This window comes from Mustela lutreola, chromosome 17, assembly GCF_030435805.1.
Source record: "Mustela lutreola isolate mMusLut2 chromosome 17, mMusLut2.pri, whole genome shotgun sequence".
Lineage (NCBI taxonomy): Eukaryota > Metazoa > Chordata > Mammalia > Carnivora > Mustelidae > Mustela > Mustela lutreola.
In genome coordinates this window covers 39,122,817-39,136,774 of record NC_081306.1, presented here as the reverse complement: position 1 = coordinate 39,136,774, position 13,958 = coordinate 39,122,817, and the positions used below count along the sequence as shown (strand labels likewise).

General features: G+C 47.0%; 1 protein-coding gene across 2 annotated transcripts in view; it reads right to left on the bottom strand.

The window, feature by feature from the left end:
• The window catches only part of LMTK2 (lemur tyrosine kinase 2), an 82,995-nt gene that overhangs the window by 4,054 nt on the left and 64,983 nt on the right, over positions 1-13,958 (bottom strand). For both annotated transcript variants that reach the window (XM_059155027.1, XM_059155028.1), the window contains exons 10-13: positions 9,791-9,940; positions 5,168-8,150; positions 1,252-1,384; positions 685-927 (exon numbers count right to left, since the gene is read on the bottom strand). In XM_059155027.1, coding sequence (XP_059011010.1) covers positions 685-927; positions 1,252-1,384; positions 5,168-8,150; positions 9,791-9,940 — 3,509 coding nt within the window. The remainder of the gene's footprint in view (positions 1-684; positions 928-1,251; positions 1,385-5,167; positions 8,151-9,790; positions 9,941-13,958) is intronic.

Sequence of the window (13,958 nt, the reverse complement as noted above, 5' to 3'; positions counted from 1 at the left end):
AAAAGCCAGCCCCGATCTCTGACAGATCCCTAGGTAATGGGCATTATCTAATCGGCACAGTTCAACAGAGCACGAACACAAGTGAAAGCTCTTTATATTTCATAGTTAGTATTTGAACGGCAAACTTCAAATCAAAAAAATGTACCTATTAACATTTATCTTCCAATCTGGTTCTGGGGAACAAAGGATCCACATGTTCAGATAAGACCACTTCAAATGCGCCCTGGCCCGTGACTTCCCACCCAGACCTCTGCTATCACACAAGACCAGGACTTAATGGCAAAATCAATACTCCCCGGGAAGAGCCAGAGCACATCTGGGCTCAATCCCAGTCTCTCAGGCCAAGTGTTTTTAAGAAGGGCTTCTCTCTGGGGGAAAGCAGCAGAGATGGGCGGGGTGTGAGGGGGGGTTGTGGCAAAAGTGGAAAAAGGAGGAAAAAAGGTGGCAGATACGCTGGAGCCATGCTGCCACGGGCAGGCCAGGGGCCGGGAAGGAACAGCTCAAGTAGCAGTCAGCATGCAGAGGGACAGAGGCCCACACACGAGGGATGCGGCTCTCGAGGCTGTGAAGGCTTTATAAAATAATCTTCTTACAATCTACTCTGCACTAGGAAGGCACCCAGCTAAAAAGCACGCAGGTCCGGCAGGGAAGGTCTCACGGGCTGGCCCCCCGCCCCCCTCTCACCTCCCTGCTCGATGTCCGAGTCCGTCAGGTGTGTGAGAGAAAAGCTGGCGATGTTGGCGGGAGAGATGGAGAATCTGGAATACGGCGGTGTGTGAGGCCAGCTCTGCTCCGCGCTCCGGGGTGGCGGAGGCGGCGAGAAGTACTTGGATGTCTGAAGAGAAGGCTTGGAACTAAGAAGGTTACTTGTTGTCTTCGACATAAAAGGGTCGGGGGAGAAGTCATCATCCCACTCAAAGCCTCCACCTAAAAGGAAAAAATAAAAACAGTTCTTCTTTATGATTTCATGATAAAGAACAGAGAGTTGGGGCGGGACGGTGAGGGGGTGCTGTGGTGGAGTGGGGGACAGGAACACAGGTGTGCTCTGCAGATCAACCAAAACCGACTTGGGCCTGACAGATGGCACAGCTGCTCCCGGTATTTGGCGGGGGGGTGGGGTGGGGGGGTGGGGGGTGGGCCGAAACAGAGCCATTTAAAACAATCCATGATGTTCTCCTCCGAAAAGTTCACCTTAATTCACACCGCCCTGTTTTTCAGTTTCTTTTTAAACCCATCAATGAAGTGACGTACCTTCTTCATCAGTTGAGCTTTCCGAATTTATGCACCTGCTCAGGTAGGGGGAGCCTGAAGAAGGTGCTGGGCTGTTCAACTCCGGGCCGTGTGCATCTCCTCCGCAGTGCCCCAGCTCTTTGGTTGGGGTCTCCTGAAAAGTCAAAGAGAAACTGCTATCTGCGAAGGCCAGCTCGCGAGAGCGCCCCTCTCCCGTGTACACATGAGAGGCTGGCACCATGTCTGACGCACAGGGTGCGTTCCGGGCCTGGGGAAGCTGCACAGTCCCGTCTCCCCCACCGAAGCGGCTCTGGCAGCTGGGCAGAACGCGCGCAGCAGCTGCTGGAGGCCTCCGGAAAGTAAACAGTAGCAGGCCGGCTGGGAAAGAACACCAGAACTCGAAGTACACCAAAGCAGCCACAGTGTGCCGTCCTCCCACTGCCCCTGCCTCAATGGCTCTGGGCTGGACCCAGCACAGCTCGAGATCCAAAGTGGCCACTGGGGTGGACGGAGAGACCTCCAGAAGCCCTTTGGTTCTGGTTCTGAAGCAGGCAGGGGGTCTTCTGACCCTTGGGGGCTGGCGAGGGGGGAATTCCAGATTTTTTTTCCCTCCATTCTCTTGCTCCCTAGCCCTGAGCAATCCCGGGGTGACAGACACCTATATCCTGAGGGAGGTGACCTCCCTCTCCAAAAAGAAGGAACTGGGATCCCAAGAGGGTGAGGAGAAGCCCACTGCTTCTCAGCGGCATAAACCATGCCGTGGAACATACTAAGGAAAGCCTCCGCTCTTCAGCTGGAGCACAGGGTGGAGGGGGGGGGCGTGGTTCTGGGGACACCATGGAGAGGGAGGAGTTCAGGAAAGAGACCCCATCAAGTTTATGAGCTCCCGCTGTAACTACCTCCGAGCTGCGCCTGGTAGAGCTGACTCAACAGCACACACCAAAGCTCTAAGAATTGAACCGCAGGGCAGACCACTGCCAAGACCCATCCTGGCCAGGGTAGGACATGCTGAGGACAGATTCAAACAGTACAGCAAAAGCTTTGGAAGGGTGACCCCAATCCACAGGAGGACGGTTAGAACTTGTGACCTGAATCCCGATGGGTAAATGCCTGCTAGAACAGAAATCTCTGCCGTCTCCTTAGAGTCTAAACGAGACAAAGTCACGTACACAGTAAGGATACAATCTAAAATCAGTCAAGGATTTTAATCAAGAAAACCTCAATTCACAGAGACGATGACGGTCAACAGATGCCGTGCCAGGGTGACACAGATGCTGGGATTCTCTGAAAAGGTGTCATGAAAACGCTTCCACAGGCAAGGGCAAATGTTCTTGAAGTGAATGTAAATAGATGAGAGTCTTGGCAAAAGAACAGATGATAAAAACCATAACTAAATGCAAATTCCAAAACAAAAATACGGCAGCCGAAACCTAAAAACCCCATAGATGGACTTAATATCAGAACAGAGATGACAAAGAGTGGATGCCTCTGAAGGAGAGCAACAGAAACGAGCCAATCTGCACAGTAAGGAAAACTGAAGAAAGAGCCAATCGACCACACACAGCGGCCTGACATTGGCGTACCAGCAGGAGGGGACCCATTTGGGGAAATACTGGCTGAAAAGTTCTTGAATTTGGTGAGACATAAGACTACAGATTCAAGATGCTCAGCAAATTGGAAATGGGGTAAATTCAAAGAAATCTATGGCCATAATCCAACTGCTAAGAAGAAAAAGAAATTTTCCAAAGAAGAAAGTCCTGACAGCAATCAGACATAATACTGAGAGAAGAGAATGGTCAATTCAGAATTCTATATTCAGAGAAAATATCCTTAAGGAATGAGGAAAACGAAGATAATCTGTTGTCAGTAGGTTTGATTTAAAAACAAACACACAAACAAACAAAAGAAATGGGGGAAAAATGGCCAAACAAATTTCTTCCAACAGAAAGGAAAGAATCCTGGAACATCATAAATGAAAAGAGAAACAGTAGGGATGGTCTGGTTCAACAGAACCCATCAGTCTCCCCTTGAGTTTCTTAAAACTTGTTTGATCACTGGGAGTGAAATGCGCACACTGTGGGATGGGGCTTGTGAGTGGACTGTACCAGACAATGGTAATAAGGTTTCTGCATCCCACCTGATACGGTGACTCGAAGTAGACTGTAAAAACTATGTGTATTGTAATCCTCCAAACCACTACAAAACTATACTGAGAGAAGATACACAGCAAAAAAAATGCGATAAATTCAAAGATTAATATTAAAAAATGCTTAAATTACCACAAAGAAGGCAGCAAGAAGGAAGCAAGAACCAGAGAAACAAAGAGAAACAGCGAACAAAATGCTACACCAAAATTCAATAAGACCAATTTTATTAAAAGTGGCTTAAAACCATCAATTAAGAGAAGTTTTTCAGACTTAGACTTAATCTCTTTGCTATTCACAAGAATCTCTTTGCTATGTCAAACATAATGACGTAAGACTAAAAGTATAAGGATGAAGAAATATACCTCATGCAAATACCAATGGAGGGAAAACCGGAGAGGCTATCTGAGTATCAACAAAGGAATACAGAAGAACATTACAGAAGAGCAAACAGGTCAATTCGACCTTTGCAAGATCTAGTGATCTTAAACGTGCATGCAGCTAACAACAGAGCCACAAAACAGAGAAAGGACAAATGAACAGAAATGAAGAAGAGAGTCAAATTCACAACTGCAGCTGGCGACTTCAACAACTCTCTCTCTCTCTCTCTCTCTGGCCACAGAGGGAACTCCGGGCACACAGGAAAATCAGCAGCAGTGTAGAAGCAGCAAACACTACCAACCATCTATACCTGATGGGCACATTCTTTCTTTATTTTTTTAAGATTTTTTTTTCTTTTTTAAAGATGTATTTATTTATTTTATTTTAATTTATTTATTTGAGAGAGAGAAGAGAAAGAAAGAGCATGTGCAACCACGCAAGCAAGGGGAGGGTCAGAGGGAGAAGCTGGCTCCCCACTGAGCAGGAAGCCTGACGCCTGACGGACTCAATCCTGGCTCTCCAGGATCATGACCTGAGCTGAAGGCAGATGCTTAACCAACTGAGGCCCCAGGCATCCCTTAGGCACATTCTTTCAAGTACACATGGGAACATTAACCAAGATAGACCGTGGCCTGGCTCTTAAAACAAACCTCTGTAAGTTTAGAGGAACCGAAGCCATACCAAACATGCTCTCTGACTGTAAGTAACCGAATTTGCCTAGAAATCAATGAACGGATACGAGAACATCTTCAGCCCTTCATTTGCAGAGAGGCTGAAGCGTGAGCTCACAGAGCCGTGCTCAGCAGGCACAGGAGGGTGTGAGGGCCTCAGACTCTGCCACTGCCTGGATCCGATCCACAGGGGCCGTGGCTGGCCAGCACCTCCGGAGCCACCTGTGAGCCACGGACTGTTCCAGCTTGCACCTGCGTGCTGGCTACTGCTGCCAACTGCTGGGTTATACAAACTTGGTCTATAAAGAGTAGCTAATTTCAGTAGAACTCTGCCAACAAACCCAGAAAGGGCATCCAGGTCTCCTTCTCGTCACTTAATAGGAGTTCCTTGTCCAAACTGCATTTCTGCGTATTCTCAGAACTGTGACCAACCCCAATTTCCTATTTTATTTATTTGAGAGCAAGGGAGAGAGCGTGCACACGAGCGGGGCACCGGGGGGAAGGGAGGGAGAAACAGCTCCCTATAAGCAGGGAGCTCAATGTGGGGCTTGATCTCAGAACCCTGAAATCATGACCTGAGCCGAGGGCAGAAGCTTAACCCAGGCCCCCCCAATTCCTATTTTTGAGGAATCATAAAACAGTTGGTGGCCTCAAAACAGCTATCAGGAAAACAAAGCACAATCGATTTCCTAACACACCTTGGAATTTTTCTAATATAATAGTTTGGAGATTAACAGGTACCTGGTCAAACAGATAGACTGTGACATCATCGAAAAATGTCACCGCCTTCTTTTCTTTTTTCCAGTCATCTGGGAGCTGATCAACCGCACCAGTGGCCGAGGGTTTCAACAGGCTCCGTAAGTGCTTCCCATCTTCGTTGCTGAGGATCACGGGCACGGGGTGCTCGGTCTCGTCCTCCGACTCGGAGCTGAGGCTGTGCAGGTTAAAGGCCCGCAGGTCCTCGTCGGAGTCGTCACTGTTTTCATCTTCCTCGTCTGCGTCAATGCCGTCCTCGGAGAGGTCGAGCATGCCCGACACACCGAGTTTCCCCAGGTATTTCCCTTCGATATCTGGCTCCTTCAGCTTGGGGCCCTCGGCATGGCCGCACAAGGACTTCTCCACCGTCAGGTCTGACGCGCTGCCGGAGCAGAGGGCGGAGTTTGCGAAGGCGAGGAGCTCGTTGGTGTTGGTTCCAGTGGAGGCGAGCGTGCAGGAGTGCTCCTCTTGTGCCTCAAAGTCCTCACCGCTGCTCAGCTCGGAGTTCAACAAACTCAAGGGACTGCCAGCCTCGTCTTCAGGAGGAGGCGTCTGCTTGGAAACATCAGTTGGTGCCGGTTCTGACGTTTCTCTCAATTCCAGGGAACTGGAATCCTGCGAGGCAGGTAGACAGCTTTGGTCTGGCTGGCACTGTCCGGTTTCCAGGCAACCGTCCTTGGCGCCAGGACTCTGCTCTGGGATGACTGGCTCAGGCAGGGGCTGATCTGTTACCAATTCCAAGGCTGAGGCTGAGGGTCCCGGGACCCCATCCGACTTCTTATCTGGCTCAGAGTCGTTATCTGAGAAGTAAGCAGAGTCTCGGTATGAGCTCTGAGAGCCAGCTGCGAAAGTCTGCGAGGTCACTTCTGTACCTCTGTGGCCATCGGCTGTGTCTGAGATGACAATGACCGGGTTGGGAGGCAAACTGCCATGACTGTCGTCACCTGCTGTGGCCGCCTCTGAGGCTGAGGCGCTGTCAGCAGCAGGGTGCAGAGTCCATTCAGGGGACTCCAAGTTCTCTGTCTCGTAGCCACTGTCGGCAGGCTTATCGGGGGGCAAGAGTTTCTGAGGCGTGTGAGAGCCTAAAGAACCCAATAAAACTTCATGGACATCCACAGAATCCAGAGAGTCTGGGGTCTCCACAGACTGCTCTGAAGTCGGAATGGGTGTTGACAAGCTGTCTTCTAGAAGGCTGTCTTGACTGGTTGAGTCTGAGGAGAAGGCGGATACCAAGCCCCCCTCTTTTGTAGCATCTTTACAATGCAGCTGACTCAAAGTCTCCACAGCTTCCGAGTTTTTCTCCAGCAGACTATTGCTGTGATGGTCTTCTGAAAGGGGCTGGTTTTGTAAGTTCTGTCTCAATTCTGGAAGACTACTTCCTATACTCACCTTATTGGCCAAAACGTCATCAACGAGAACCGAGTCACTTTTGGTCAGTCTCAAGGCCTCTTGACCTAGATGGGTCAAGTCATGGGACCTGTCGCCAGTGCCGTGTGCTTTGGCATCAGCTGAGGGAACTACAACTGTGATGGCCACAGAGTCTGGACTGATTTCTTGGCAGAGACAGTCTTCGTGGACACTGACGTCAGAACATGTGGGTTCTCCCTGCTTTAGGAACGTATCTGGAGGTACATGGTGAGGCGTTCCTTCTGTTTCGAGAGAGGTAGGAGGTACCTGCACTTCCGGGGACGACGGCGATGAGGTGTTCAACGTGTTGTCCTTCAACACGACACCTGTATCTTTACCCTTTGTGCTTAGGTTTTCCTGCAACAAAGAAAAGTCTGGTTTATTTTCAGCAAGCTTAACTTCAGGATCTGAAGAATTTCTATGTGGAGTTTCTAATATTGTTTCAGCGAAACCAGCATTTTTAAGTTCTGTTTGAAGATCGTTTACATGTTCTTTGCTAGACAATGAGTCTTTTAGTAAGTTTTTCTCTTGAAGAAATAAAAAGTTTTCCGACAATTCTTGAACAGTCAGTGGATCAAAATTATCCTGGTGCAAAAGGTTTTCTGATAAGCAAAGAGGCTCGCAGTCAAAAAGCTTACGGGGCTTTTCCTTCTCCAAGTGGCACGCTGTTACTGACTCTCTAGAGGGATCCAGACTTGAACTTAAAACGGTCGGCTTCAAGTCCGTTTGAACTCCGTTTAATTCCATTAAGTCAAATATTTTTTGGTGACTGGGCAGATCCTCTGATTTGTCCAGATCATTAAATATACTGTTGAATGGGCTCTCGGGGCCCCTGGGAACATGTACGTCCTCGGGGATGCTGGAATCTTTGGGCTCTGCACTGCTTTGGAAGAAATCCTCATCTGTACTGGACTCCTCGAATTCAAGATTCTTGAGTGTCAGAAACTGGGACGTCTCATCACTGGTCTTCTCTGGGTTATCCATCTCTGTGGTGAGCAGTGCGGGTGGGTAATCGAGCTCCAAGTTGCTCCCACTTTTTTCTTCCAGCTGGATGTAATAGTCACTTCCAACAGAAAGGTTGTGGGCATCAAACACAGGAACCACTCCAGGGGCCCCACGGGGGACATCCTGGCCACTGTCGTCCTGTTTCCCTGGCCCGGGATCTGAAAGTGAACTCTCAAACACTTCAACCGGGAAGAAGATGCTTGTGTAGGACAAGGCTTCGTCTGGGGCGCCCCGACCGCGTTCGTCAAAGTGGTCGTGCTTAGCCGCCTCCCAGACATACTCGAAGCTCAGGCCCTGGCTGGTCTCAGTCACGGTGAGGACCTCCTCCATCTCTCGGCCTAGCCGATCCCGGGCGAAATGGTCAAGAATTGGGAACGCGGCATTACTTGAAGTGTCTCTGCTATTTGTATTTGGTTTAAGAGCATTCCACTGCTGTTCAAAGTCGACTTCGGAGTCCCTTTGGCTCTGCATCCGCAGGTACGTGAGCAATCTATGCACATCCTCAGCCGCCGGTCTCTTGTCTGGCGACAGCCAACAGAACTGTAAAACTTCATACCTGCGCGAGAATTGAGAAGAAATTAATGGATGGACAATAGATTGCTTTAAAATAAGAAAGGACTTCACAAGGATTCCTAAGCCAACTCAACACCTGAGAAGCTTCTATGCTATGATCACTGTTGACCATATCAGTTCACGGGGAAAGAGGAAATAAAGAAATATAAAAATCATGCCACCTAGTTTTTTGTGTTTCCAGAACACTTCACAGTATCCGTGACTGTCATTTGTTTTTCTGGTGTGTATCCAGTGACTTAGCCCCAGAATTTAGAAACAGTTGTTTTTTAAGATTTTATTTATTGGGGTACCTGGGTGGCTCAGTGGGTTTAAATAAGCCTTCGCCTTTGGCTCGGGTCATGATCTCAGGGTCCTGGGATTGAGCCCCGCATCGGGCTCTCTGATCAGCGGGGAGCCCGCTTCCCCCTCTCCCTCTGCCTGCCTTTCTGCCTACTTGGGATCTCTCTCTCTCTGTCAAATAAGTAAATAAAATCTTAAAAACAACAACAAAAAAAGATTTTATTTATTTATTTGAGAGACAGTGAGAGAGAGCTTGAGAGGAAAGAAGATCAAGGTAGAAGCAGACTCTCCTTGGAGCTGGGAGCCCGATGCGAACTCGATCCCGGAACTCCGGGATCATGACCTGAGCCAAAGGCAGTCACTTTACTAACTGCGCTACCTAGGCGCCCTAAAAAGAGTTTTAACATGATCTCTTCTTTCAGAAATTATCACAGGTATCCTGTGTGGTCAAGAATGGACTTGTCTCACATTTTTAGATTTACTCACTTTATGTTGCAAGCATTCTCGGAGATAAATTCTGTCCTAACTCATCTGTAACTATTCCACCCAGTAAAAAGTAACACAATATTATGTAGCACATGGTTTCCTTAGATCAGAAAAGTAGCTGGAAGTGGAGGGAAAGGGGAGAATATGAAGTCCAGAGAAGCCAGCGACCAGGAGCTGGGTCTTCGAAGGGTTGACTGAATACAGCTGACATCTCAAGCCGGTGAAATGAACAGAAGGGAAGACAAAGATGACATCGAAGTCTTAAATGTCTAGAGTCTGGGTCCAGTTATCCTGGGTGAAATGGGTTCCAGCAGCGTGGGGAGCTGAGCAATGCCTAAACGCAGGGGGTGGCCTCGCTTCAGAGGCCGTGTGCACGGGGCACGTGCTGGTGCAGAGGCTTAGGAAGAGGTAAACCTGATCTGAACTGTCTGTGCAGTAAGAACTGGTCTGAAGACTCGTAAGAAGTAAATCTGTTTTGCAAATGTCAACATGCATTATGCAAATTAGCTTCTGCTTTCTATTTAAATATTATCCTTTCTATGCTCTTTTCTCCCGTTATTAGGTATTACTTACAAAAAGAGTCTCATTTGAAAGCAATTCCACAAGAGGAAACTTCCCTTAATATTGACTTTTCTAAATTAGTTCAGACTTCATTGCATGTAATTCATAAACCCCTACTTGTTCTACACATTTAAAAAAAAAAACAACTTTAAATTTTAGAAAGAGATGTTAAATTTATAGTCAGTTGTGAATAATATACTAATATCTGCTTTTCATAACATTTATTGTTTAAAAATAGGGAATATGCAACTAACACCCCAAGAAAGAGACAAGAAAACGTAAAATGGAGTCACCCACCATCTATCAGAGTAAGGCTGCTCCAGTTGGGGTTTAGGGAGCTTTGTCTCTCTCTCTCGAATCACTTGATTGAGAACATCTAAGTTGGAAAGGTTGCAATAAGGCTGAGCAGCATTATCAAAAAGCTCCCAAAGTGTCACCCCCAGGGACCTGTGGAAAAAGAAAACAGTTATTTCTTCCCTTCAGAAAAGGTCTTTCCACAACATTTTCATTTGTATGCTCATTAGTGACTTTACGGACAACGTGTGTACTGAGAAGGTTATTAACGACAGCTCCTTAACGTGATTCTTCAAAAAGAGGTATTTTCAATAAAATGAGGACAAGTACAACTCCTCATATTTACATATTTACTACTGAGTACTCTAGAAGTTTTGGCCAATGCAAAAAAACCCCACAAATTAAACAGGTAACAGGCACAGTTATAGGGAAGAGCTAACGTGACTGTCAAGTTTAAAATTCAAGAAATTATTTGAAAGATCGTTAGGATTATTTCAGAGATCAGCGAAACAGTGAGATACAAAATAAATATCCTGAAGTGGATCCCCCCCAAAACCCCAAAACTCCCATTCACAACCGCAGTAAACACCAGAAAAAAGAGAAACCTTTATATTAACAGATCATCTCTTCTTTGATGGACCCACACATTTCCTAACGGTGCGAGTTTGGCTGCTATTATGAAGGGACTTCTTGCTGTCATTCTGCCCCCTATTTGTGTGTCTGCCACCTGCCTGAGCCTCTTGATGCCTCCAGGTTCACGGCTGCTACCGCAGGAAGGAGGGAACGCGCCATGGTACTCAATCCATTCTCTCTGGCCAAATGCTCTGTCACCATGGAAACGGCCTCTGCAGCTCAGTACACTTACTCTCCACCGCCTCTATGCAGTCTCTGGGTTTCTATCCCAGCACGAGCCTTTGGTCGTGTAGTAGCATCTCCTAGTCACTGCAGTGGCCCCCTAACCCTGGCTGGACCATCTGTGTCCTCTGGGGATACAGAGGTATTTAGGCCCTACCCCCAAGGACTCTCAGCGGGTAGATGCAGGTGTGGCCTAGGAAAGTTTATTTTAGAAGTTCTCTAGGGGTGCCTGGGTGGCTCAGTGGGTTAAAGTGTCTGCCTTTGGTTCTGGTCACAATATCGGGGTCCTAAGATGGAGCCCTGCGTTGGGCTCTCTGCTCAGCAGGGAGCCTGCTTCCCCCCTCCCTCTGCCTGCCTCTCTGCCTACCTGTGATCTCTGTCTGTCAAATAAATAAATAAAATCTTTAAAATATAAAAAATAATATAAAATAAAATAAAAAGTTCCCTAGTGGTTCTGACATCCTGCCAGGTTTGGGTTATTGATGGTTTACATGACTTGGATTGACACCTCCAGATGCTTGTCTGAATAATAAACTGCACTGAACGAATGTCTATTATGTGACTCTGTGCAGTAACATATACCTTGAGTTAATTTCTCCACGCCAGCTTCACAAGTCAGTGAAAAAAATCAGCACATTCAGTATCTAAACGGAGAAATCACTTCTACCGGAGGAAATAAATGGACCCAAATTTCACAACTAAATTCAAGAAATTCAAATTCTTTTCCCTGGCACAGACTTGCCAGAGGCAGAGGGCCGTTCTCGATACAAAAGAAGTTTAAGACACTATTGATGACTTCAGCGAGTTTACAATTTAACTGAGGAAAATAAGAAATTCAAATGAAACACTAAAGACCACAGAGATAGTATATAATTAATGGCAAAATGAATGTTATGGCTACCATGTTTGGTGTGATCTTGGGCATTTAACTACTTGCGCCCATTTCTCCAAACCCCTGATTTAACTCACTTTCCCTCTCCCAACAGGGCCCATTCCCAAACCAAAGCCCTCTCCAACCCCCAGCCCACCCTGTTCTTCAGAAAACACGAAGCATGGGCTTTCTCAACTCCCCACTCCACCAATTCCAGCATTTCTGAGCACCCCCTACTCATTTCCTCAGGCCACGGAGAAAGATGAGACATGCCTCTGCCCCGGAGCCCTCTACCCCATGCAGTGTCCTCCAGGATAACTGCCACCGATCACTGCTGCTGATCCCCAGCTATTCGATTCTTCACTTTGCCCTGGCTCCTGGGCCCTTGAGGACCACTGGTCTCACCCCTCTGGGAAGAAAAGCGTCCTGTAGTTCTTACCCTCTCTTCCACAAACTCTCTGAGAGGCCCCTCTTGTTCCCCCCAGTACAGGGCAGCACGGGCCCTGCCTTGGGCCGCAGCTCGCACTACTGTCGGCCCTACCACCAGAGACTGGTTCTCAAAGTGTCCGCAACAGGGGGTGGGTGGGCTCTGTCTCTGGGAACACAGGCCAAGTCTGCAGGTTCAACACCCTGCTAGGAGGAGTAAAAATATGGATGAAGCATACAAAGCAGCTTTTTAAAGGCCCCAAAGTCGGGCTACCAGGGAACTGCCAGGAAAAATTCTAGAACTTAAAGAAATAAGGAGAACACCAAAACCACCTTTGAGCCGGTGCCTTTGCTGAAGCACAGAACTCGGGCTTTTGGGGTCTTGGTTATAAGGCAGTGCAGGTGGGGGTAAAGAGGCCAAAGCCCTGGGCCTGCCCAAGCTCAGGGGAATCACAGACCTCCTCACAGTGAGATATACCTGCCCCCTGCCTCCTCACAGGAGCCTGAAAGGCAAGCTGACTCAGCACTGAGGTGCTGTGAGTGTACATGTGTATGAGTGTGAGTGTGTGAGAGTGTGTGTGTGTGTGAGGTGTGGTCCCTAATAAGCTGTAACCTCAGCACCGGCCCGTGACTGGATATGCAGCCAAAATTCACATCACCTGAGTGTTAAAAAAAAAACCCTAAGGCTGAATATGTGAGGCTCCCTCACGTGGCAGGGCTCCTGGGACCCAACACAAGCAAGGAAGTGTGGGTCCTGTCTGGAGGAATGCTTCCAGTTCTAGGTTTCCCAGCTCCCCACCCCAAGGAAACAAAGCACCATGGAGAACCAGCAAGATCAAATCCACCAAGACTTCAGCGACTGGAATTATCTGATGCAGATCCTAATCCAATTGTTTTAAAAATGCGGGACATGTTTTTTAAAAAAAAACAGAGTTCCTAAAACTGAAAAGTCAACAGCTCAATATAGAAAACTTAACAGAGAGATTTAACAGAAGAACAGACACAGCTGAAGAGAGAATTTTTAAAAAGAGGAAGAATTAGTGGCTGGAGCACAGGTCTCAAAATTATCTAGAGTGTGGCCCAGAGAGTCAAAGAGATAGAATGAAAGGAGAGATGAGACAGAAGGCAGGGCAGGAAGGCATCACACACATCTAAACGGACTTCCCAAAGAGAGAAATGGAGCAGAGGCAGTATTTGAAGGGTAGGGCTGAGAACAACGCCAACCTATAGATCTGAAAAGCCAAATAAATCCCAAGCAGAAAAACATAAGAAATCCACACCCACACACATCATAGTGAAACTACAAAAAAACAAAAGACAAAGAGAAGAGTTTAAAAGCAGCCAGAGAGAAAAGGTCACATTACCTTCAAAGAGCTTAGGTAGACTTACGGCTGACTTCTCAATAGCAACAATGGAAGCCAGAAGACAGTAGAATGATCTCTTCAATATGCTGAGAGAAAGTAACTGTCACCAAGTAAAAATATATTTCAAAAATGAGGACAAAATAAAGGTATGTTCAGACCTACAAAAAACTGAGAGTCTGTTACCAGCAGGCCCTCGCTATAAGAAATTCTGAAGAACATACTTCAGACAAAGGGAGAATGATCCCAGATGGAATGTCTGAGATTAAAAAAAAAAAGAAAGAAAGAAAGAAAGAAAAAAAGAATGAAGAGGAAAGTGATTTAATTATGTGGATAAACCTAAATAAAAAAGTGCTAAAAAACCAATCATAATATCTTGTGAGGATAAAAGAAAAAATAATACCCAACAATAAGATAATAGTTTGCGTGCGTGTATGCATGTACACAGTTGCGTGTGCGTGTCTATGCAGGTGTGTGGTGTACAGTTAAACCAAGTTAAAGTATGTTAAAGTATCCTGAGGTCCTTGCATTGTTCAGAGGGAGGGTCAAAATATGAACAGTACACTAAAATAAGTGGAATATACATGTCATAACTTCTAGGGTAACCTTTAATAAAAGTATAGGGCTAGCACATACTCCTCCCAAACTAACAGGAAAA